The sequence below is a fragment of the Centruroides sculpturatus genome, unplaced genomic scaffold, assembly GCF_000671375.1.
Source record: "Centruroides sculpturatus isolate CEXI.00-Female unplaced genomic scaffold, Cexi_2.0 scaffold33, whole genome shotgun sequence".
NCBI lineage: Eukaryota > Metazoa > Arthropoda > Arachnida > Scorpiones > Buthidae > Centruroides > Centruroides sculpturatus.
The window spans coordinates 893,367-921,271 of NW_019384325.1; the positions used below are offsets into that span (position 1 = coordinate 893,367).

At 34.9% G+C, this 27,905-nt stretch overlaps 2 protein-coding genes across 2 annotated transcripts in view; one reads left to right on the forward strand and one right to left on the reverse strand.

The window, feature by feature from the left end:
- Window positions 1-5,553: 5,553 nt before the first annotated feature.
- On the reverse strand, window positions 5,554-6,500 carry LOC111626883. The gene has a single exon (XM_023370406.1). The coding sequence runs from the start codon at window positions 6,418-6,420 to the stop codon at window positions 5,554-5,556; it is 867 nt and encodes a 288-aa protein (XP_023226174.1). The 5' UTR covers window positions 6,421-6,500.
- Window positions 6,501-11,588: 5,088 nt separating this feature from the next.
- The window catches only part of LOC111627263 (kinetochore protein Nuf2-B-like), a 34,982-nt gene continuing 18,665 nt past the window's right edge, over window positions 11,589-27,905 (forward strand). Inside the window, exons 1-4 of the mRNA XM_023370838.1 lie at window positions 11,589-11,711; window positions 11,785-11,880; window positions 23,649-23,720; window positions 23,811-23,896. Coding sequence (XP_023226606.1) covers window positions 11,694-11,711; window positions 11,785-11,880; window positions 23,649-23,720; window positions 23,811-23,896 — 272 coding nt within the window. The 5' untranslated portion in view covers window positions 11,589-11,693. The remainder of the gene's footprint in view (window positions 11,712-11,784; window positions 11,881-23,648; window positions 23,721-23,810; window positions 23,897-27,905) is intronic.

Sequence of the window (27,905 nt, forward strand, 5' to 3'; positions counted from 1 at the left end):
GGTCGTTTGCGTCGCACTGTATCAGAAAGACAACAAAGGACCTCCTGGTAGTACTCCTTTGCGATGGTTTGGCCTTGTGGTGCGTACTCACGACACACCACCCCACGAGAGTCGAAAAAACTGTCAACGTGACCTTTGATATTGCTGCGGACTTGCCGCGCTTTTTTTTGGCCTTGAGGATCGTCCCCGAAAGCCTGCTGAATCTTGCGAATGGTTTACGCTTCGGTATTGCCAAGGTTTTTGGCAAAATTTGATGTAATATCGCTGCTCACGTTGTTCAGTCGTTTTCCAGCTTACAAGGGAACTGTCGGAGTGTCTTCTAATAAATTTTAATAAAATTTAGTTAATAATTACGTTAAAAGTATACAAACTCTATTTTAAATTTGTAGCATTCACTAAAAGTGTTGATCAGAGTTATTAACAATCAAATGTTGCACTACTTTATAGTAGTTGAACACTATTATGCAAATTTTTAGAAGTGAAAGGGTCGCGGAGAAAGACGGCAATATTACATTTAGAATAAATTCTGGAATTTTCAAAAATGGTTGAAGAATTAATAAAATTTTGTATACTTTTAACATAATTATTAACTAAATTTGATTAATTCTTCTCCCATTTTTGAAAATTCCATTATTTATTCTTAAATGTAATATCGCAGTCTTCCTCCGCGACCCTTTCACTTCTAAAAATTTGTGTAATTGTGTTAAACTACTATAAAGTAGTGCAACATTTGATTGCTAATAACTCTGATCAACACTTTTAGTGAATGCTACAAATTTAAAATAGAGTTTGCATACTTTTAACGTAATTATTAACTAAATATTATTAAAATTTATGAGAAGACACTCCGACAGTTTCCTTGTTAGTGGAATCCGACGAGAGCGCACTACATGACCTCACTCATAGGCCGATTGCCAACGACTGACGCTTCCTGCAGGCAGGAAAATTTCAGGGCTGTGCATGACTGTCCCCTCCACAACTCCACCAAAGGACGCCTCTCACGCATCATTGGTTTACGCGGAAAAAAAAAGGTCCGATACTTTTTGAACAGACCTTGTATGTTCTCCAGCAAAGCAAATGATACTTATTTTAATATGTAATGGCAGTTTAGACTTTTGTCTAGTCAAACTGTTAAATGACTGATACTTAAATCTGTTTATCAATATACAATATTATCCAATACTCTGTATCTAGTATAAACTAGGTCCTAGATCTGTAAAATATCAAGTATTATGTAATGCTGGCTTTGCATTACATGATGTAAGAAACTTGTAAAGTTTTTTATATTTGCCTATAACTTCATTTACGGGCATATCCAGGGTGTGCTTACAGTGCAGCATCACATTGATACCAAACCAATCAATTTTATTACTTTGAAATAAATATAATAATGCTTTATTGCACAACTTCAGTTAAGTAACTAAAGTAATTCTAAGGTAATTAACATTAACCTGTGTGCCTCGGTCTCCTTGAATCTGTCTTGAGAAGCACCTGTGTTCTCAAAATCCTACATGTGTCACTGTTATCATTGCCTAAAGGATACACCAGTCACACTAGTGTATCCTTTGGATTAAGATGATAAAATTTATGGTAATATAGCTTCATCATTTCAATGTATATATTAAAGCAGAATAATTTTTTACAGAAATTTTAATGCTAATAAATTAATTATTGTTATAATGACTCCATTCGATAGCATAAAAAAATGATTTATTAATTTCTGATTTTTGAATTTCACGAGATCGAACTGAATCATGCATGCTTTCAATTTATTAATATTAAATTACTTATTAAGAATACAATTATTTTAAATACATTTCCAAATAAAACTAATTTCTGGTATGTGGTTTGCAATCAAATAAATGATTTATAAGAAAAAGATGCTTTATCAGTAATTTTCTATGAATATATGTATCTTAATAGTTGAATACAGCTGTTGTGATATATTTGCATAAATAAGTAGAAGAATAACAAGTTTAATTCTTAAAAGTTAGTTCCACAAGATGATGATATAACAGTTTCAAAGTTTGTTCCATTACCAACAAAATATCTGGCAAAACACCTTAAAAGCAGCTTGCATTTGTAAAAGGAGTTTTTCTTTTAACTCCATCCTGTGAACACTAAGAAGACCTCTTTTTTTAGCAAATGTGTTATGGATTCAGCCAGGCCCACAATGGGGCAACCAGGTGGTGAGGAATGGACTACAGCTGAAATTTTTAGGGTTTTTTGATTGCCCAAATTCAATCACATTTCCAGAGCAATAGGTTACCACCTTAACCACTCAGACATCAGGTCAGCTGAAAGTGGTTTGAGGTAAATTATTTTATTAATCACATAAGTGAGTTAATTTGGCTTTTATATCTTATATAATAATAAGTTCTCATTTCAGAAAATATTTCATATAACAAACAAATAATTTAGCATATTCACTACAAACGTTTTACAAAAAATAACATTCAGCCTTATTCAGTATAATACTGTAATTCTTTTTCCTTTTAAAGTAATCATATATCTATTTAGAGAACGCCAAACAATTAATAATTTTATCATTTATATTTGATGATAGAAAAACAGATAGACACCAAGGGTTATTATCCAATATTTTAAAAATATATTCTTTCTTTCACAAGTAAAACACATCCTGTAGCTAATATGTGTCTCTTAGTTTTTATTCACAGGCAGTAAAGAAAAAATTCTTGCCAGGAAAATCCAAACAGCTGGCAAAGAAGAATCCAAAATTACTTAACAATTAATAGTAATGGGCCACATCTGAGAAATCGTGTTACTGGGTAACAAGTGTTTGTTATTTATCAATTATTTGTAATCATTGCAAGGTAGAGCAATAACTTTATTCCAAAATCATAACAAACACATTGATAAATTAACAGTGGCCTACCCAATTCTGTTCTTATCACAGACCCTAGCACAGATTTAAATGAAAAACTTGTTAGAAGAAAAATAATTGTATTTTTTCAAGTGTTTACCAACAATCTTTCCTATATAGGAAATTCATATAAAATACTCAATCTGATTAGCACATCAAAATAAACTAAAATAATTACTAAGTGATGAGATTTTTCAATTTACCAAGAAACTTGAGATTCAAGATTTTTGCTTTAGCACCTAATGTAACTTTTTCCAAATGAAAATAAAAGGAACTATGAATGGTAAAATAAATACATAAATATTTAAAGTTTGAAAAAATATCCTAAACTCCTACATAGTAGGCAAAATATGCATCAATGTATGAGAAGTGGTGTTGGATATACTGACACAAACACCTTTACAAATTAAACCATTTATTTTACATAAAGGTGGGCAGACTTTCTTAATTAGGGTATTAGTAGTGAATATGCTAAATTATTTGTTTGTCATGTGAAATATTTTCTGAAATGAAATCTTTTATTCTGAGATATGATTTTAACCATATTGTTTACTGGATGACAGTTTCGGTATTACAATGCTTTATAAATTGTATAAGATTTTTGTTCAAACACAATTAACATCACAATATAATTATATCATCAAAATAATTCATTAGTTTTTACATTAGACAAAATTTTTTGGAATTTAATTATTATTTAAATTAAGAAATATTCAAATCTGTATGAAGATACATATAGTGTATCACAAAACAAGTGTTAAGACTATAGCAGTATTCCTGCATACATTTATTTAAAATATATAAGATTCCTACATTCTGAATATATAAAATACTGAGATTATATCATCTGGTTTACAGAATAATAACTATGATACAAGAAATATTAAGAATGCAAATCACTATTCAAAAAAATATAAAATTGGCATGTGTTTTGCTGCTAGAATAATGTTTTAATTTGTAAATATTTATATACAGTATATATGTAGAATATTATAAATTGTGTAAAGCACTAGTTTCTGAAATTTTAATTTTTATTTAATTGATTATAGAATGTTCTAATTTAATCATTCTAATAGCCATTGAGTCCCTGATCTATATAACTAATATAATTAGCAAAGAACAGTAGCCTATCCAAAAAAACGTATCCTCAGGTCAAAACCTACAGTAAATTTTGCATATTTTGCCTCTCCTACAGAGTCATTTATCATTATTAAACTAGCTGCCATGATGCACACCCAAAATTACTATAGGGATACAAAATATAAGTATTGAAGAATATTACAAAATAAATATTGCAAGAAAAGTGTTGTTATAAATAATTTTTACATTGCTATTTTCTTCAATAAATAATTATTTTATTAAGTTGGATATCTTTTATTGACTTCAAGAACTGCTCTTGAACTTCCTGATCCCTTCACAATGACATAAATGTAGGGTTCTATCAAAGTCAATTGTATTTTAAATTTTTAGCTAGTATACAAGATAAACAAAACATTATTTAATACAAATAGCAATATTTGAAAAAAGTTTTTAAAAGGATATTTTTAACTTGTGGACTCTGGGAGTCCACAGGCTACAGATTAATGATCACTAGCTTTGATTATATTCTCTTCCTGGACAGATGGATTGCACCTTTGATTAGGATGCATAATACTGCCTACCCAATACATATACATGATAAAAATATCCAATAACATGCTAATTTACTATACTTTATACTTTTTTTTTTAACTCTTTGCCCTGTGGGCACTAAGAGGGCCTTTTTTCAAGACCAGTCACGTTGGACTTAATGACGATTTCACTGGTTATTAGCATTTACAATATTTTATAAAATACACCCCTACCCTCAAAATTAAGCTTTTTGCCATTTTTATAATAGTTAAAAGTATAAAAAGTTTTAAATAATAAAATATGATGGCACCACCAAATGCTGCCGGGAATGTTAAGAAACTCGTTGCTGGATTTTTTCAATAGCTTTGAATTAGCATAGGCGTACATGGATGCAGTTACATGCAACATACAGAAAATACTTTCTAAGGTTTAACCGAATCCTGTGATTAGTTTTATGGGGTTCTGCGATGCAACAATGGGTGATCTGCCAAGGAAGATACTTCCTGGAAGACTATGGGAAACTGGCCATATTTAGATATTATTCAGGTACTTAAAATCTGATAAATTCCACGTGGCCAACGAGGGTTTTTTGAATAAATGAAATTCTTACTGGTTAGAATGTGTTTTTTTTTTTAAGAAAAAGTAGTCTTAAGAATTAATTTTGTTATTAAAAAATAACGTTAATTTTATATGGTTAGGAATCAGTAGAAGTGTCCAAGTTTTCTCCAAGCCTAGGCAAAAATCCCTAGCTGCCCCTCTTGGTAGCCTGCAGGCACGAATCCACGACCAACTATCAGTATTCGGTGAACACTAGCAAGTTTATTCACTCGGCCACTAATAGGTAACTGTAAACGGTGAAAGTAATACTAATATTGAAATTATAATTGCACTAAGTATTATAAAAAAAAAGCGTCTAAATTTTCACAAGTGTCAAAACATAATTCAAATCATAATTATCATCGCAAGGTTGCGCAATCTTCTTCTTCTTCTTCTTCTTTCCTTCTCTGATATGGAGATTCAGGCTGGTCACCTTTTCTCCGATGAACTCTTGTCCGCAATTAGTCAAATCGATATGTGCGTGCTACGTAACGTTCGAGGGCCTGCACGTGCTGTCTAGGTGAGAGGTCTGTTCTTGCCCAATATATGGGTGTTAAAGTCTTGATGATTGCGAGATCGATCTTCAGAGTACAAGCGAGTTCTTGTCGGGCTTCCGTATATCTCGGGCACATCAACCAAAAATGTCCGGATGTCTCCTGAGCACCACAATGTGGACAGTCTGGTGAAGCACATAGGTTTCTAGAACAGAGGAACCCGTTAAGAGGGGCAGTGTCAGTTCTTAGGCGGGCCAAAAGGGTCTCCGCATTCCGAGAAGAAGTGTGCCTGTAAGGCCAGGGGGCGAAGGGTCTAAGGTGGTCTCGGCCTTTATTACGCAAGTGTTCTGACCACAATTCTGTGATCTCTATTTTTTGTTTTTCTCTATACTCCCGGATTAAGTTGCGGGCCATAAGTGACCCACGCCAAGAGCCTGAAGGGGTATCTGTTCTCGCGGCTCTGTCCATCGCCTCGTTGATATCAATTCCCACGTGGCCAGGGGTCCACCCGATTTCTATGGGTTTGGGATGTTGACTAATATTGTCCGCGATGTCGATAAGAAGTGCCGGGGACGAGAAGGAGATATTGCCTATCTCCTGTATGGCGGACTTACTGTCAGAGCATATGACTGACGGACCGTCTAGGCTTGAGCTTAGATGTAACGCCCGTTTTATACCCAGGGCTTCTGCCCCGTATACACTGCAATAGTTATGTAACAGCCAGGTCTCCCTGATGTTGTGGTCCGGGAGGACAATCCCTATCGACGTGCGGATCCTTGACTTGGAGGCATCTGCCCCTATGAGGATCCTTCCCTGCCAGATTGACATTTGCATCTCTCGGAATCGTGCGCATGCGATTTCTGGGGGTTCCGAAGGAGATCGAGTAAGCTCTTCTAGGCGTAAGTGAGGATAAACCTGGGCCACGTTGGGCGGAGTATGTTTCTGCCGATAAAGGTGGGATATCGGGAGGCCCTCCTGACTTATAAGGGATATTATTCTGTGTATATACGGTCTCTGATACGGGCGCCAGCGATAGTAATCTAAGCCATGTGCCATTTGAAAAAGCGGGTGCAGTGGGCTATGTAAGCCCCTAGAGATATGGGTGATAGCGCTTGCCAACGCTTTTTGGCAGAGCCTGAGATGCAGTGGTATATAAGACGTTTCAGTGTATAGCGAGATGATTGAGGTGGTTTTAGGGACGCCCAATGCGATACGGAGGGCAGTGTGGAGTGGTTTTTCAATACGTTGAATTGTAGTGGGTGGCGCGCCTTCCAGCAGGTTAGCACCAAAGGTCGCCATTGAGCACATCACGCTATACGTCATCCGAAGAAGGTTGTCTGTTCTAGCACCATTCCGGCGAGTAGCGAAATACTTAAGGAAGTTGTCGGCACGAGTCAGTTTAGTGCGCAAATAAGTTTCGTGAGCTCTCCAAGTGAGAGTCTGAGTGAAAAAGATGCCCAAGATCCGTATTGATGTGCGCTGGGGGATGGGACCAGAATTAAGAGTCAAGAAGAGCGAGGGGGGGGGTGGTTCATTTTTGGCGAAAAGTCTATGGCGGCGCTTTTGCCTGCAGTGAAAGATAGGCTCCAAGTCGTCGCCCATTGTTCTATATGGTTCAATGCTGTCTGTGCACAGTGAGTGGCCAGACTTGGGCTGGTACTGCTGGAAACCAGATAGAGGTCATCAGCGTAAAGAATCACCATTACATTAGTGGGCAGTACCGACCATAGGTCGGCCATGTATAGTGTAAAAAGGAACGGAGCCAGCACACTACCCTGCGGGATACCATGTGGGTAGGCCCTGGGGTGGGACAGCGCCATTCGCCAGCAAACCTGGAAAGTGCGATTACGAAGAAATGAGGTTAGCCACCTGAGTAACCTCCCTCTGAAGCCATAGTGCTCCAGTTTGGCCAAGAGGCCCTCTTGGCAGACGGAGTCGTATGCCCCCGCCAGATCCAAGGCCACCAAGTAGACACAGTGACGTCTCGCTCTTGCCACTGCTATGTGATGGTGTAAAACAACCAGTGCTTCCTCTACCCCCCTGTAGGGAAGGAATCCAAAATGATGCCTGTGGAAAATGTCATTCCGGACAGCCATGATCTGAATCCTGTCTAGAAGCATCCTTTCAAACACCTTAGTTATGTGTGATGTGAATGAGATAAGGTCGCGCAATCAGGTTTACATACTGTATATATAAAGAAATAAACAACGAAAAATTTCGAACTTAGCCAATCAGAATCAGTTTATTTATGGCACGTGATCTATTCTGCCAATCATACAACTCTAACTTAAAACTCCAGTAAACCGGAAGTGCCGCCATAATTTGTTTCTCGACAAGTCTATATTTCTATAAGTCTATATATATAAGTCGAGGAAATATCTAGTCCAATAAAACCATCTAATCCAACAGACATCAGTTCCGCACTCGGATCAGTTCAACAGTTCCAGTTTCAGTATTTTCGATAAAAAGCACAGGACTTATTAATTTAATAAACCCCTTAACGCCCGACTGATTTTAATTATGATGTAATCAATCATAAAAAATACTTAAAACTGAAAAAAAAAACGAAAAAATGCGTTAATTTTGAAGAAAAAGCTTCAAATTTTATTTTCCTTTGTCTCTCCTTTGAAATTTAACACCGATGAGTCATTGTTTACGCAGCTGGATGACCTTGAACACAGCTGGAGTCCGATTTCCCGGGGCATTCTCATACGTCTCGGGAGGACAAGGGTTTAAAGTAGGGTGACTATAAGCGACACGTAAATTTTTAAATATTTTTGAAAAATTAAGATTTTAATTGCGATTTCCGACTCCCCCCTAATTAATTAAATTAATATATAAAAAAATCGATTAATTAAAAAAATTAAAAAACTATTGGAGGTCGTTTTTGACATCAGAAAGCAGCTTTAAATAACTTTACCGAAGGAAAATATGTGCGCTACAACTTAGGAACCATGAAATAAATTTGATAAAAAAAACTCCCATTAAAAAACAATTAAGCCTTAATCGAGCCTTATCAAAGGCTCATTAAAATCGCGATAAAATTTTTTCGCGCGGGCAAAAAATTTTGAAAAAATTTGGGGACCTAAAAAACATTCCAAAAGTTGAAAAAAAAAATTGTCAAAAGTGGCCTTAACTCCCGAATTTTACGAAACGCTATATAACCTAGACGAGTTATCTCGTCAATGGGCGTTAATTAATGAATACGAAACATCAGGAGCATGTGTGCAATGTACTGATTTAATATAGTAACTAACTTTTTCATATGTACAGTACTTTCTGTAACCATTGTCTACAGTAATAACATTTTTTCCTCAAAATTAATCCACAAAACTAGGGACGTTCGAGGGCCCAGTATTTTAAAAATGCTAGTAACCGCACGACAAGATCACGCCAATAATCTGTATAGATAAAAATAAATTCTTGTTGTAGCTCGGTGTCGATTCCGGGATTTAAGCAATAACCATATAAACTTTGATCCAGATCGGTTTAATTAATTAATTAAAAATAAAGGTTTGTATAATGAAAAAAGGACAATCTATTATCAAAAATCAGGAAACGAACAATTTTTTCCCAACGGCCCTACCATAGGGCGAATGGAGCAGCCGCTGCAGGCGCTAAGTCCTAGGGGTGCCTCAGTGGTAAAGAAAATTAAAGGGTATAAATTAGGGGCAACCAAGGGGACGGCATAATAGGATATCGCTCCATCTTAAAACTTGTCTCGGGCCGACACTGGCTAAGATGGCAGCGCACTGTTCTCGAGATCCAAGACGGTCCTCAAATCAGGACGGTCAAAATCCCCAGAAATTTTTCGGTGTTGGTCTATCCTGGATCTATTGGGCCCTGTCTTTTACTGTCTTCCCATTCCATAATGAGTTTGCAAAAAGAGTTTTAAAAACCGTACATAAATTACTTCTATTAAACCAAATGACTTACCCAATGCATGAATTTAATTGAGGTATTATTCTCCATATGAATTGGATCTTCATTCTTTAATAACGACTGAAAAGAATCTATTATGTCCATTATTTCGTATTTTAGTGATGTATTCTCTCGCTTTTTCATTCTTCTATCGAAGATTTTGCAGTTTCCAGGTCTTTTTCTTGTGTTACTTTTTCCAAATCAGAGCAATTTCCAATACTTTTGGAGAAAATTGAGAAATATTCCAATTCGTACAATAGAATCTCATTTGTATTATTCGAACAATAGAATTGTATTCTTATTATTAGTTCGCTAACAATAGCAAAAAAGCACATTCTAAAATAGTCGTCACTGATGATATCGCTTGATTCCGTCATATTTTTTTTTAACGTATTTACATTTTCATTAATTACGACGAATAATTGGCTAATTTTCGAAATTGATTCGAAATATCTAATTTTTTGAAATAATGAAACTTTATATTCAAAGTTTCATTATTTCAAGAAATTAAATATTTTATAAATAACATATTGAATCTTGCAATGCAAATGTTTCATTGCAAATTGATTCTAGTATTTTGCAAGAAAAAATTAGTAATGGTTATTTGAGTTAATATATACAAATTTCATGCTTTTCCTGATATATTTCTAATTCGATGGCTGGATGGCCGAGCGGTTAGGGCGGCAACCCACCGCTCTGAGGAGTCCTGAATCGAATACGGACGTTTCGAAAATCTTAGGAACTTTTCGGGGATAATTCGTCCAAGTACGTCGAGTCACCCGTTGCGGGCTTGGCCGAACCCATAAATGGACTCGCTAAAAATGGTTTTCTTAAAGCTCTTTAAAAAAAAGAAAAAAATCGGCGAGAAATTATAAATGGAAGTTTCTTGAAACGTAATGTCGTGATTGGTCTATTTTTTAAAACTCCTTCCGTCCTGTGAACACTAAGAGGGCCTCTTTTTGTAAGCCCATTATGGGTTCGGTATTGCTGGGTGGTAAGGGACGAGACGATATATCCGGACGTACCACTCTCCGAAAAATTCCCAGCAATTTTTCGACCCGTTCGGATTCGATTCTGGGTCCCCCAAAGCGGTAGTTGACAGCTCGGCCATCCCGTCGCCGCCGTGATTGGTTTTTTTAAACTCTTTCCGCCTTGTGGGCACTAAGAGGGCCTGTTTTTGAAAGCCCATTATGGGTTCTGCCAGGGCCACAATGGGACTGCCTGGTGGTGAGGGACGGGGCCTGGTATATCCGAACGGACCGCCCCTCGAAAAATTCCTGGGGATTTTTCGACCCGTTCGGATTCGAACTCGGGTCCACCAGAGCGGTAGTTTGCCACCTTGACCGATCGGCCATCCGGCCGCCGCCGTGATTGGTTAGAACAGTTTAGTGAGAGATTCGTGTAGTACGGACGATCGAGTGTCAAAAACATTCTCAACTTGGCCACCGGAAATTTTTTAATTTAACTTTAAATTGTAAGAGAATAATTTAATCAAATAAAACAAAAAAGCGAGAAAGAAAGCCAAATTTTCTAACCACAACTGATAGGATCTTTTCATTTTTTTTAACAACTTAAAACCGAGATCCGAAGCCTCAACTTTGAATAAAGTCGAATATTTTCAATTAGATACAAATAATGCAGATCCAACTAGTCACGTATTTGTCCCATAATACTTTCAAATGGCAAATACTGTATACTGTAATTTACGGCGTATAAGACGCGACTTTTATTTTCAATGTCTTTTTTTAATAATAGAAAATAGTCCTGCATGTTATATGCCAAGCAGCGATCTCCCATAAGCTAACGAATTTCCCAAACGACCTTCATTAGGCTTCAGATAATCACTATCAAGCCCAAAGACTGAATAATCGAGTAATTAAGATTCTGGGGAACCCGGGATCGAATCCAGACGGGTCGAAAAACTCCAGGAATTTTTCGGGTCATAGAGAAAGGCCAGCAAAGCGGATTCAAAATTAAAAGAAAATTATAAACGTTTATTTATTTTTAATAGTTCGAGATGTAATAACATAAATTTTTATAGTTTTATAAATACAGTATTTTAAATTTAATAAAATTAAAATGTTGCCGCTAAAGGCGCTGTTGTTCCGCCACATTGGGCGCGAAAGTTTGTGTTGCTTGTGTAGGATCGTTCGAGAAGATTGGAAAATTGACATTTACGTGTAAAGATGAATCTTGCAGACGAGGTATAAACGTAAAACGGTAAATTTGTGACAAAAAAATTCGCTCGATTAATTCGTTTTCGTTTATTTTAAATAGGACAGGGCTAGAATTCCGATATTACCCGAAGAAAAATTAATAGAATTTCTGAATAGATTTTTATACTTAAATATTTCTAAAGAAGATTTAAATAATGTAAGTATTTATGTCTAAACTCGTTATTTTTAAATTTATTTAATGCCATAGGCAAGAAATACTGTACAGCCAATTAACAACTAGGACGAACGTCACTAATCCGACGTCGTTGAGCCTATTTCTGTTTTTCACCGGATGCTCGTCCTCTGGTGTTTAAAAACAAATCTGGGTCGTTTGAATCATTTTTGTGTATTGTCAACGGTAAAGATGTGTGGTGGTACACCAATATATTTTTTGTTATATTTATATATATATGTTTTTCTATCTTTCCTTCTGTGTTCCTTTGTCTATACTTTCTGGAACTTTCGTCCAAGTAGGGGGTGGTCGATGACCTAATTAGGAGACAAAGATTAGAAAAAGCCCAGAGGGCAAGTGAGAGACTAGTGGAGTACTGTTGGCTTTGGACCTAGAAGAGGGAAGACCGTCAGAGAGAGGTCTCCAGGGGCCTTAGTCTCGAGTTTTTCGTGTTACAACTCAAGGTGTCACGTGGTACCATCTCACACACTGACGTCAAATTGGTAGTCTCGAGTTCTAACTCACGTGTTTTCCCATCTCACCATGCGAGTTGCTACTCATGTTGATTCGAGCATGTGAGATCGCTACACAAAAGTAAAAAGGGCTGACGGATACGCAATTCTTATCGCTATCGAAGAGTTAGAAAGAGCCAAAAGACATTGTTTGAGAAGGCAACGAATTTTTCGACCACGAGTAGATGACATTTCTTTTCGTGTCAAGTCAATACTAATAAAAAAAACTTTAATTCATAATTGATAAATGTATACAGCAAATTTTTCTAAAAATAAAAAGAAGTATCTAATTCATCGAAAAAGAGTATTATAATGATAGTAAATTATATGTATAGATTATTAAAAGCATAGACACTACATTAAGATTATTTATTAATCAGAAGTGTTAAGTTCTGATTAATAAATAATCTTAATAGACAAAACAATTGAAGAAATAGATCAAGGAAGAAAACTATATGAAGAAAGGATTAAGTTTAAATACATTTTCCATTACATAACAGATTTTTTAGGTTCAACACACGCAATTAATTTTTCAAGTAATTCTCTCCACAAAGCGAATTGTCTTTTTCTTGTAAATTCGTTGTCGAATTTTCCGCTGTTAATTTTCTTATTATTTTCTATACATGTTACTAATATTTCTTTTTGTTCTTCGTATATTTTTTAAAATAAAACATTCGAGGTTTTCATTTTGTTTCTGCGTACTATATTGCCACAAGACAACTTTTAACTGTAGCACGTGTAAACTAATTCGCGTTGATTTGTTTACAACTTGTTACAGTTAAGTTGATTGGTCGAATCATTATAGTCGCAAACCCAGATGCATTGTAAATAATCCCATCATGCTTATCGACAAACGTAAACAAGTGAATATGAGGTAGTTCCGCTCGCCTTTCGAGTTCACTCGAAGGGTCTAACTCGAGATTACCGATTATGTGAGTCATAGTAACACGAGTGAATTCGATGACGTCAGTTTGAGTACAACACGAAAAACTCAAGACTAAGGGCCCAGGTCGGTGTTGCTTCGACTGAAAGAGTCACGAAGAGCACGTAAGAAAGAAGTAGCGTTGATAAGGACATTGGTAGGCCAAAGATAAAAGACATTTTTTTAATTGATTCTCGCATGCGATCAGTCCCCAAAAGGAAAAATCTCAAGACGAAGTCATCCAGCAGCCATCACCTCGATAGCCAACTCGGGTACCCGTTCCTTCCTAAAAATATATTTCTGTTTCTCTCTTCTAATCTATTTTTTTTCTTCTTCCTTTTCTTTTTAGATATAAGTAGGTTTAAGTTAGAAATTAAGTATCTCTTTGTATCGCGAAAGTTCTTGCTCGACTGTGAATCGAAATAGGTGTTGTTTGTTCTTTTGTTGGAAGTAAGGAATCAGGAGGTCGGAATCAACAAGAACCTTTCCTGTATAAGTTCACAAGAAAAAATAAAGCATGTCTTATTTGTTTTATATACCTGTCTCTTTGTGTAAAAATCAACCCTCACCACGTGCTTATAACTACAGATGAATAGCAATAGGAAAATCAATGCATTCTAATGCCTTCCAAATTCCAATTTTAAAGCCATACGGTAGTCTAACATAAGTTTTTCATCTATTCCCACAAGAAAAACAGATGATTATTTGGAAATTAGAATTGGAGAAGCTCATAAATATAACCGATGGAAAGAGTGGATTTGACTGTTAAGAATTGGAAAAAATTTTCCGATTGTCCAGCTTTATACGAACAAGTTTTGCTGTTAATTTTAAAGGATTTTTTCTTAAAGTTTAAAATGCTCATAATTTTGTGTGGGACACTGAGCCGGATTTAAGCATTTCGAGGTCCTAAGCTGAACTCTGTGTGAGGCCCCTTCACATTTTTAGAAGTCAGTCATAAAAAGAAAAGAATTAATATAAACATATTAACTACTTTTTATTTTGTGTAGTATTTAAAATATATTTTGTCGGTTTGTAGAAAAATTTTTATTACAAAATTCAACTTAAGTTTCCCTTTTGTAGAAATTTTTCTAGAAAAAGATAGCATAAATGTATAGAACGATCTTGCTCATTTTTTATAATACCACATGTAATGACATGTCCCACTAGCAATAATTGTTCTCCAATAAAATTTCTCGATAAACAGCTACAAACAACATATATTGTTATATTGGACAATGATATGTGATTAATTTTACATTGACTGTGTCAAGTGGTGGGTTGGTGCGATGACGTGGGAAATTTGAAATTATGCTAGCGACTTTAGCTATGGAACTGGATTACTGATTGTTGGATTAGTAATGGTTAACCTGTGTAATGTCCCTTTAAAATTACATAAAAAACACAAATAATAATAATACTATAAGTTAGAGCAAGGGTCACCAAACTTTTTTCACAGCGGGCCAGATAACTGAAAGAATGACAAGCTTGGGCCGCATAACCATTTTGTTCAATATAGTATATTGAATACACAAAAAATAAAGAAAACCAACATATTTATTTACCAATACACAAACATGATGGCTGCAGCAAGCTCATAATCACTTTTCTTAAAAATATCATTGCAGGTACTTACAGAAAAAAGCATTCTGATATCCAAAGTTGCAAAAACTTGCCAAATTTTTTATTTCACTGACTTTCCTAAAAATTATATTACTGTCAAATGCAAAAATCAGATTGGACCAATTTTGGCATTTTTACTTATACTTATTTTAATTTTTTCAACATAAGTTCATCTACAATCTATGATACCTCCATATAAATAATTATATTTTAGTTCATTTGTGGCACAGTGCAGCAGCAAGCCAGATAAAGCTGACCGCATGGGCTGGATCTGGCCGGCGGGCCATGCTTTGGTGACCCCTGAGTTAGAGTGTATTGTATAAAAAACAGATATTTATACAATGTAATGGTAAAACTGCTAAATGGCGATTAGTTTGATGACATGAGACACTATTATGCCATTTGTAGATTTGCTGGATGTCCTTTATTTTGATGGATGATTTTTCATTTTAGTTAAATGCCATATCTTTTATTGAACCAGAAAAGGTGCAGATTGCTGTTTATTTTCATTTTTTGATGTGTGTTCTGTAATGGTAATTGTGGATTTTGTACAGATGTGTGTATACCTTATATATGAATATAGGGTATGTTTAATTCATAATCTGCTCTGTTGAAATATATGGTTAATCATTATATATTTTAAATTCTAAATTAAGCTAAAATTTACAAATACTATGAAGAAAACTACTTTTTAAGTCAAAATATAAAAGATATAAACAGAATATTTATTAATCATGGAATTATTTAATTTTACTTTTTGATGTAGAACTGCATCTTTTCTTGCACTTGGTAGGGAGTAACCTTGGGTGCATGGATGCAACAAAAACATGTTGCACTTTGTATGCTTATATCTTTAAAACTGTTAACTGTAGAGTAATAAATAATACATCATTAGGTAGTCTATAAANTTTTGTACAGATGTGTGTATACCTTATATATGAATATAGGGTATGTTTAATTCATAATCTGCTCTGTTGAAATATATGGTTAATCATTATATATTTTAAATTCTAAATTAAGCTAAAATTTACAAATACTATGAAGAAAACTACTTTTTAAGTCAAAATATAAAAGATATAAACAGAATATTTATTAATCATGGAATTATTTAATTTTACTTTTTGATGTAGAACTGCATCTTTTCTTGCACTTGGTAGGGAGTAACCTTGGGTGCATGGATGCAACAAAAACATGTTGCACTTTGTATGCTTATATCTTTAAAACTGTTAACTGTAGAGTAATAAATAATACATCATTAGGTAGTCTATAAAATCCCATTTATAACAAGACATGTTTTGACACTCCACCGTCCCTTAATCCTCCTATACAGTCATATTAGAAAACTAAACTGTTTTTTGCATGATTTTGTTTTGTCGCATGTTATTTCTGGATTTATAAGTAGTGAATAAATAATAATAATAATAATAATAGCTCTCCCGTGGTCACCACCTGGTTGTGGTAGGAGAGCCCAGTAGTTTTACTGATCCATAGGGCAATGCAAGCTGGAGCAGAAGCTCCTGGTAGGGACACCCATGCCAGTAAGGTCTATGGGGAGAAATGAAGCTAAGAGTGACTACACACCCACATTCTGTGGAGATATTTATGATGGTAGTAACCAGATCTAAGTATGATACCGGCTCGGCCGTCGCCCGGGTTAACAAGGTCCGCGTTCTTGGGTTAGGCAGAGGCTCACGTTCGAAAAATAGGCTCCAGTCTCCCTTGGTTACCTTTTTATAATACCACATGTCATTACATGTGGTATTATAAAAAATGAGCAAGATCGTTCTATACATTTATGCTATCTTTTTCTAGAAAAATTTCTACAAAAGGGAAACTTAAGTTGAATTTTGTAATAAAAATTTTTCTACAAACCGACAAAATATATTTTAAATACTACACAAAATAAAAAGTAGTTAATATGTTTATGTTAATTCTTTTCTAGTTAATATGTTTATGCTAATTCTTAAAGTAGCGCCGGCCCAAGCATGGCTACTGCAATGCCCTCAACAGATGTGAGGAATTAACCTAGCTTTGGTATTTCTGTGGCAATGCATCCACAGACCACAAAGGCTGGAAAACTACGCCAACGGATGAAATGGACGAGTTTATCATCCGCACTTACTACACCATCACAAGACTCGAAACAAACATGACAGCATACAGACAACAACTACACCACATATTCACACAACAATATCCTCACCTCACTGTCACCGAACAAAGGGTTGTTGATCAAAAACGAACAATTATACACAACAACCTTATCCCACAAACAACACTTGAACTTATCAAACAACAGGTTGCTGATCAAATACATCAACAGACAGAAACATTTAACATTAATGAAGATCACGTAACCTGTCAGGATAATCCAGCAACAAGCACTGATTACAGCACACACACAACAAGTACCACTAATGATACTGCAGGTTTTTTCTCATCCATCACTGATAACATAGACATAGAATTAGTTAATACTCTCTCACTTATATTTCAGGAAACACTCACTAAATATACTGGTACAGATCCCACACAAAGACCACGAATACCAAAAATCAACACGTCAAAGGCAGTAGGAAAAACACTAGATTATGTAAACACTCACTTACTACCAAACTACATTCATTCAATTTCTACACTCTCAGACATTCATACATTAGTTTATGCTGGGGCAGTCACAGTAGTAACACACCATGGACTGAAAATACACTCACAGACAGACACACACAAAACACAATTCTATCACAAGCCTGCCTGGCAGAGAAGAATAGAAACACAAATAAATGACATTAGACAGCAATTAGGCAGGCTGACACAATACACTAAAAACAACATAACACCCAAATTAAAGAAACAACTCAAAAACATTTTCAAGAAAATCAAAACACACACAAAACACGAACATCACAACACACACATTACAGAATACATCGATACACTAAAACAAAAACTCGCAGCCAAAGCACGTAGACTCAAACGATACAAAACATGTACACTACGAAAACAACAAAATAAATTATTCACAAACAATGAAAAACTTTTCTACAGACAAATCAGTACCAAAACAAACACTGATACACAGCACAGTGGCACACCAACAGAAGAAGAACTCACAACTTATTGGTCTTCTCTTTGGTCCAATGCTGTTACACACAATGCTGATGCAGGCTGGATCGAGGAGGAGAACAGAAACTTGCACAACATACCAACTATGCCCTGTGCTGAAATAAACGTACACGACATTCGCTACGCTGTTAACAGAACACACAACTGGAAGACACCTGGTGTAGACAACATTCACAATTTCTGGTACAAAAAGTTTACATCACTGCACCAGGAACTAGCTAAACATCTAACACACATCATCATCAATCCACAAGACATGCCAAAATTTCTTACTCAGGGCATCACCTACATGAAACCTAAAAACAACAACACCACAGACCCCACACAATACAGACCAATTACATGTCTTCCAACACTCTACAAATTATTGACATCCTGTATCACAAACAAAATATACAAACATGTTGAAGAACACGACATTCTTACAGAACAACAAAAAGGTTGCCGTAGAAATCACAGGGGATGCAAAGAACAGTTACTCATAGATTCAGTCATTCTACGGCAAGCACACAAACAACACAGAAACATACACATGGCATATATAGACTACAGAAAAGCATTCGACAGTGTTCCACACAGTTGGCTGCTACATATTCTACACATGTACAAAATACATCCATCACTCATTGCATTCTTCGAAAACACTATGCAGCACTGGAGAACAACACTACATCTCAGGGTTAGTAACACTTCCATACAAACAAACGAAATATTCATTAGGCGAGGAATTTTTCAAGGAGATTCCTTGAGTCCTCTCTGGTTCTGCCTAGCCCTGAATCCATTATCCAACATGTTAAACAACACGCATTATGGCTACAATATCAGACATGAAAAAACAACACAGTTTACACTCTCACATCTCATGTACATGGACGACATAAAACTTTATGCATCCACACAAAAACAACTTCATCAACTCCTACAAATCACACATTCATACACTAAGGACATACAAATGGAGTTTGGCCTAGACAAATGCAAAAAACTTCACATAGAAAAAGGAATCCTGAAGAAAGAAGATTTTGCACTTGGAAATGGAGACGTTATTGAATCCATGGAAGAGGGCGAGTTCTACAAGTACTTAGGATTCCAACAGGCCAAACTAACAGAACATACACAAATAAAGCAACGATTAATTAAAGAATACCAAAGTAGGTTAAACGCTATACTTAGAACACAGTTAAATGCAAAACACACAGTTAAAGCAATAAACACATATGTCATCCCAGTACTCACATACTCTTTTGGAGTTATACATTGGACTCACACAGATCTCGAGCAACTCCAAAGGAAAACAAGAACAACACTTACTAAGCATAAACAACATCATCCTAAATCCGCCACAGAAAGATTAACCCTTCCACGTAAAGAAGGCGGACGTGGCCTGATTGACATAGTTAACCTTCACTACAAACAAATACAGTCACTGCGAGAGTTTTTCTACAAGAAACAAGAAACATCACAGTTACATAAAGCAGTAACTCTAGCAGACTCAAATAACACACCATTAAACTTACACTCACAACATACAGACATGACACAACATATAAAAAGCATAGACAACATTAAGCAATCATGGGCTCAAAAGGCTCTCCATGGCAGGCATCCTTACGACCTGGCCCAGGATTTTGTTGACAAAACTGCGTCAAACAGCTGGTTAGATCGGGGATGCCTCTTTGGGGAGACGGAAGGATTCATGATTGCCATACAGGATCAGGTCATAAATACTAAAAACTACAGAAAACACATACTCAAAGATACAACACTCACAAATGACACATGCAGAAAATGTCACATCATGCCAGAAACTATACAACACATCACTTCTGGTTGCAAGCTCTTGGCACAGACAGATTACTTACATAGACACAATCAAGTAGCAAATATAATACACCAAGAGCTTGCAAAGAAACACAAATTGGCAGACATCCACGAACCATACTACAAGTATATTCCACAGACAGTATTGGAAAATAACACGCACAAAATGTATTACGACAGAGCCATAATCACAGATAAAACAATTTACCACAACAGACCAGACATCACACTCATTGACAAACACAATAAAATCACATACATTATAGACATAGCCATTCCAAACACTCACAATGTACAAAACACATGCACTGAAAAAATTAGCAAGTACACAGAACTCGCCCAGGAAATCAGGCATCTGTGGAGGATGGATAGGGTGCTTATTGTACCTGTCATTCTCTCCTGTACAGGTGTGATACCACACACGCTACACAAAAGCCTGGGAACATTACAATTGAGTATAAATACATACATCACAACACAGAAGGCCACTATATTGAATACATGCCATATTGTTAGGAAATTCCTGAATACAGACACTGACACACTTATTTAATTTTATTTTTGTTTTGGTTGCTATGCCTTGACTCTGGTCCGGCATAGTACACAGCTACCGGTGTGAACCGAGTATAACCCACTAAACCCAACACGTAATAATAATAATAATAGTGTTGACATCAATCCCATATTCCATAGCTGATGATCAGAACTAACAGATGTATGTGATAAACTGAAATAAAGTGGATTTGGAATTAGTAGTAATTTGGGTCTAAAAACAAATTCATTGTGCAGTTATAAAAATGTTTACTTTAATTGTTGAGGTGACATGCCAATTACTCTATAATGTCAGAGACCTTCAGACCTTATAGGAAAATTGGATGTCTATCAAGTATCCTTGAAAAACATCCAAAACAAATATCTCATTATCAATTGGTTGTGGCGCCAATAATGATAATTATTAAATAGACAAGAACCTTAGTGCCTCAGCAAACATAAAAAAAATGATGTTGAACACTGTAACCAAATCATAGAACTATCTAAATTAGTTTTCACATCTACTTTTGTCCCTATTTGGGTGGACACATAGCTCCTTCAACAGAGAAGGAATCTGCAGTTACTTTTCATAAGAAAACCAATTTTTATTAACACCAGTCACCTAGGACATTCCAGAACATTAGAAGGCATTTTACAAGATACTGCATTAAATCTCATATATTGTGTGTAATGTAATTGTGTACAAGATATAAGTGCATTAGTTTAACTTTAAAATGTTACATGACTAATTTGTATTTTATTACTCTTTTTAGTTTCTGTGAATAGGTATTTTTGTATTTATTTTTCACAACTTTATGTTTTATTCTATTAAAACCAATACTTGCTTGAATTTTACTTTTCAAAATCACCATTCTGTGTTTGTTTGAATGTAATTTTTTTCTATCTCGACTGCTTGACAGTGCAGAAAAATTAATAAAAATATTTTAATTTCTCATGTGTATTCCTGAAATAATAGAATTGTTTCTTGTAGTGTTGTAACGAATAGTATATTCGGCCTCAGGCCGAATACCAAATATTTGGTTAGGAGCTTGGCTGAATAGCCAAATATTCGGCCAAACTATTCGGCTCGATTAACGCATGTACGAAAATTGGCGCGCAAGTCACATTATGGCAAGGATCCTGCTCTCCATTGGCCCGCTGTCACCACGCTTTGCCAATCACGTTAATTCTTGGCAGTTGTAGCGGACAGACAACAGTGTCATGGAAGTATGTGATAAATGATGATATCAAATGTGTATAACAATGAAATGACCTACACGTGTAAATAACGGAAAAAGAACAGAGAAGAACCGCGAAGTGAAAATGTGAAAATAAATAAGAAATTGAGTTGATAACATAATCGAACAAGTCGAGGCAGCTTATTGGCACGAAATTCGCGGCCGTCAATGCCAAACAATTGTTGTCATAGACTTCGGAAAGCTAAATGCTTGTAATGAAAGTTACTTAGCGTGCACGGGCGAAAGCCTGGGGCTGTTCGGGCTATCAAGCTGTCTCGAATCTGTGAAATCATAACTGTGACTTATACCGACGTCCTATCTGTCTCTTTTCTCCGTTATCACCAGGCTGTCGCGTAATTGTAAAATGGGAACTCTACAACGGAAAAGTGACGAATCGAAAGTATCGTGAGCACGTATTATGATGTATGCACAGGCATACGTGGATTAGAGCGATAGAGGAAAGAGAAAGGGAAGAGCAAAGACGAGCACTTAAAAAGAAGGATAGGCAGGGTCAGATCCTCAGATGTGCGAGGATTCTCCAACGATAGACATGTACAGTACGTGTGCTGATCTTTGTAATTAAAAATTGTGAATACATGTGACTAATATTATTTTTATTTTGCGCATGTTACAAGTTATAAATAAATAAATATAAACAAACAACACAACTCGATAACATTAAATCTAAATAACGAAATGATTAATTTACTGTGTTTTTGTTATTTATTACTCCTGCTTTTAGGTATTCGGCCTAAATTTTATTTTAAATATACTATTTTAACATCAGAAGCAGGATAATTCCTTCAGTTAGTGTGAGACATTTCTCTGAATTAAATTATAATTAGAATATCTCAAATTTCCAAAAAGATACACTTCAGTCATTAAATAATTTTGATTTTTAAAGATTATGAGCATTGATTTATTTGAAAAAAAAAATATGTCAGGCTAATAAAAAAAGTCTTTAAAAATTTACCAATATTAAATTTTTTTAAAATATTATTTCTAGAATTTATAGATCAGTAACAATTTGTACATAAATAATTAAAAATTCTGGTTTGAGTAAATTGCCACCTGTAAATACAGTAGAGCATCGATTATCCGAAACAATTTGGAACTGGGTTGTTCGGATAACTGATCATGTATGAAAAAATATATTAACCTATCCCATGTTGAAAGTTTTCTGCATTGTGTGTCACTTCGTGTTGAATTTTCATCAATGTTAAGCCTAATGAAAATTTTTTTTAAATAATAATTGTGGCTATTGTATCGTTAAAAATTATTTCTTTATTTTGCGCAAACAAAATAAATATATTGAAAAATATAAAAACAAAAAAGTTATATTTTGGAAGCTAATCCAGTATCAAAAACATTCTGATTCAGCACACGACACACATCTCAACAACACAGTCCTCAGAAAAACACCACACAAAACAAGCAAAACTTCTTTTTTCTTGGGTTTATCTGGAGATGTCAGTCGCTTGGGCTATATTCTCCGACAAGCTGAAGCAAAGCACACCACTCACGATTGAGAAAAAAAATACCTCGTTCAAATACTGGCACATCCTTAAGTACTTTCTTGATGTGTCATGCTGAATTAGAACATTTTTGATACTAGATTAACTTCTGAAATATAAATTTTTTTTTTTATTTTTCAATATATATTATAATATATTTATTTTGTTTGTGCAAAATAAAGAAATAATTTTTAATGATAAAATATGTTTGTGCCAGTGCTGCCAGCTAAAACACGCACACTAACTAAAATAATATTAGAGTAGCCCAAGACATAGCCAAATATTGCAGTGCCACAGCACTAGCAGAAATTTGAATTTACCAACTGGATCACTTTCAGTTAACCGATTGATCGGTGTTCAGATAATCGATGCTCTACTGTATAACTTATTTTAAATACAAAGTTAATTAACTACAATATAATTTAATAATTTAGATACATTAATCAACAATGTCATTCTGTTTTTTCAGCCTGAAGTGGTTGTATTAGTCTTTGAAACTTTTTTAAAAGATTTTGGATATAATATTGATGCTCTAAATCAGGTTTGTTGTTAATTATTATTATTATTATTTTTAATACTAAATGCTAACTATTTTTACAGTTTAAAATATATGTAATATGATTTTTTTCAGCTAAATTGGAATGCATCTAATACATTTGAAGGAAACATTGAGAATTATGAAGAAACTATTCCACTACTTAATTTATTAGTTGTGATGTAAGTATGTATGTTTAAATTTTTATTATTTATATGCATGTATAATTAGTTTCTATTTAAAAAATTAGTAAACTTAACATGTTGTATAAGGATTAAAGTACAGTTTCCTATCACATAACTTCATTTAACAGATTAATAAATAAAGAAATGTTAGGAAGGAAATAAGGAGTCTAGAAAAATTGTTTTTACTTGATAAAACATGTTTTTGGAATTGTTACATCCCAGCTTCATATTGTTTGAATCAAACAAAAACAGAGAGTGACATTTATAGAACTAGTTTGAAATTCAAATTCTAACTCTCAAATTTACGTGACATCTTTTGATACGGGGCTTAAAGTGACTTGCTTTTTTAGCCTTTTTTTCATAGCCCCCCTCTTTTTTTTTTAGCTCTTTCTGAGGCAAACTCGCTTTTTTCGCTTTTTTTTACTTCCCATGTGGAATTTTTTAATTTTTTTTTTTTTTTTCGTAAATGCACTCTGGTGTGATATAGTGACCAGCACGCCTCATACACCTTATCATGCAATCGTGTACGACATAATAAGGACTGTCGTCTACACATATATGTACACTGTATATAGGCTAACATAACAAGGAGCTTCCCAAGGCTTTCTACTCTGCACATGCTGTAGGAATTTGTGTGTGAGTTCTCCTTGCTTGTATCCTTGTGAAATAACAATCTCTGTGGCGCTTTGATACAATTACACGGCACTAAGGCATAAGTACTGTACATCTATAGTTTGGTGTTAAGAGTGATTTTTGTATGGCATTATTTTAGCATTTCTATTTATTTAAGTGCAGTGAACAAAAGAAAGAAATAGATTTTACTTAATACTAACAGTAGAAACTCGTGTTTTAGCAATGGAAAATCGTATAGAATCCAATAGTTTCTGAAGTAAGTTGGCTAAGCAAACTTTTCCTTCCCAACAGTCTTTCTACTATTCTTCTTTAGCTTAAATGATGACATCACTCGTTCTTGACTACTGTAGAAAAACCGAAAATAATAATTGTTGAGTGATAATAAATTTGATTTCTACTGTTGTTATTAAATAAAGTGTTATTGGACACTCATTTAAAATCTTATATCTTTCTAGCACTCTGTAAAATTAAAGATCAAGCAAACCTCGTGTCAGAAAATACTAGATTTTAAACTAGTATCCTAAATATTACGTAGGTGTATAAGCTTAAATCCGCTGTTTTTTAGTCAGAAAAACACACGTTTTTTTCTTAGAAAGCAAAAACAAATTTATTCAAAGTACTTTCCCTCACTAGTGACACATTTGTTCCATCTCTCGGGCAATGTGTGGATACCATGCCAAAAAAATTTCTTCTCTTTCAAGGCAAACCACTCATGAAGCCATTTTCGGATGTCTTCGTAAAAATCGAAGTGCCGCTCAGCAAGCGTGTGTCCCATCAATGAAAAGAGGTGATAGTCGGAAGGGGCCAGGTCTGGTGAATAAGTGGGATGGGGTAGCACCTCCCAGTTGAGTGTCTCCAAGTAGTTTCAGACCAATGTTGACACATGCGATGATGCATTGTCGTGGAGGAAAATTAGCTTGTTGTGTCTTTGCTGATAATCCGGCCTTTTTTCACGCAGAGCACAGTGCAATTTGATAAGTTGTTTGTGGTAGCGGTGAGCATTGACAGTTTCACCATGTTTCAACAGCTCATAGTAGACAATACCCTGCTGATCCCACCAAACGCACAGCATTGTCTTCCGTCCAAAGCGATTTGGTCTTGGGAAAGATGTTGATGGTTTGCCTGGATCAACCCACGATTTCCTGCATTTAGGATTCTCAAAATATATCCATTTCTCATTGCCAGTTACAATCTGATGCAGAAACGACTTTCTTTTTTTGTCTGGCGAGCAAGATTTTGCATGTGTTTTGGCGTTGCTCCATCTGCCTATCGTTCAATTCATGCGGCACCCATTTTCCGATCTTCTGAATCTTTCCCATAGCACTTAGACGCATGGAAATGGCTGGTTGAGTAACACCCAATTGCTTGGCAAGCATTTTTTGCAATTGGGTATCGTCCTCATCCAAAAGAACCTGCAGTTGATGGTCCTCAACCTTCCTGGGCCGATTTTCACGCTTCTTGTCACTCAGATAAAAATTTCCATCTTTGAACTGACGAAACCAATCTCTGCACGTGGTTTCCGATAAAGCTCTGTCTCCATAAGCCTCCACAAGCGTTCGATGTGCTTCGGCAGCCAATTTCTTCAAATTAAAGCAGAAAAGCAAAGCTTGCCGCATATGCTCTTTTTCTGGCACAAAAGTAGACATGATTACAAAAAAAAATTATATGTTGTTGTATGAAATATCTGATGATGTGCACTGATTAATGTTGACAGACGTCAAAATCACCAAAAAACCAATATGGCGTCGTCATGGTAACTTAATACGCTCGCTTACGCCATCTATAATGTACCATGCATAACAGCAGATTTAAGCTTATACACCTGGTAATAACTTCTGTAGAGACAATCTTTAGACAAAGACAAAAGTTTGGTTTTAAGTGGGTGCTTATATATTTGATGCGCACCATAGTTTTCTGCTTTCTAACAGTATTCTTCATTTTTCATTTCAACAGAAACTTATAACCTAAAGTAAACCACAGTGGCACGCTGTCCATGGAAGCTGTGGAAGCACCGCTTCCCTTGTATTTTCTAAAATACAAATACACATTGTGCGATTTTTTCATATTTTAACATACATTTAATTAATTAAAATTAATATTTTATTATAACTGCATTATTTATTTTATTACAAATTTATATACATATGAAAAACAATGATAAGATTGAAGCCAACTTCCAGGGGCAATCAGTTAATTGCGCATCTGTCCAACACACAATTAACTGATTGCCCTGGAAGTCTGCTTCTTACAGAAACACAGCTTCCCTATCATCAAATTAATTTGTAAATATTTAGCATCGAAAAACTGCTATTTTCACTTTAATCTAGCTTTTCAATATGTTTCTAGTCAAACTCGGTCAAAAAATATTTAATTTATAATTTATTGAAGATTTTAAGTTTTTAATACTAGAAGGTAATTAGCATAAATTACATGATGTCATGTTTCATCTTCACTCCTGTTCAAATTTATTTTCCTAGACATGCGTCTATGTTTGTTTTTGCTTCTACTGGAGTTTAGACTTTTATTTCAACTCGATCACTTTGGTTATACAAAGTGGGGAGAAGGATGTCAGGTGATTGCATGCCTGATTTTATAAAACAGAAATTTCCTTACCTTGAAAGTTTTATTATGTTTTCAATTTTAATTATTATTAATTAACTTTTTTTGATGGATTCTTATATCTTTGTATTATCTGAAGTTGCAGGTATAAATGCATGAAACTTAATTTAAAAAATACGTTTTTATTAGATTTTAAAATTCAAAAATAAATTAAGTATTATCAGAAATGCTAAACTATAAATATAGTGTGTTTTACAATATTATTGCAAACAGATATAGTCAATTATTTTATAAACATATTTATTATTTAAATTCTTATAAATTATTTAATTTGATGCAACGGGTACGCGCGGCAATTTAAAATCGGTCGATTTAAAATTTAAATGCATGAGATGAAGAAATCAAAAAAATAATGGGCGGACCATCAAAAATTTAGCAATTTACAACATGATGTTGAATGCACAAATTCGTTTATATATAACTAAAAATGTTCTTGAAATTTCATTTAAAAAAATGCATTTGTGACAATACCTAAATGAAATTCTTACGCAAGAAACAAAAATTGTACAATTAAAACACTTTGTGTTAATTGTACAATTATCACATTGTTATTATCATGTCAGCGAAGCGGCAATAAAATATTTACTACCATTTTGCACAATATACTTCTGTGAAAGCGGATTTTCGGCCGTGACAAACATGAAAATTAAACATCGTCACTAACTTCAACTCGAAGATGACTTGAGACTGAAGCTGACCAAAAAGCAACCAGATTTTACAAAGTTGCGCAAAGAAAATCATGCACATTTGTCAC

Excerpts from the sequence above, each read along its gene's own strand:
- LOC111626883 (XM_023370406.1), bottom strand. The coding sequence starts at position 6,420 with ATGCAAATGTCAATCTGGCAGGGAAGGATCCTCATAGGGGCAGATGCC.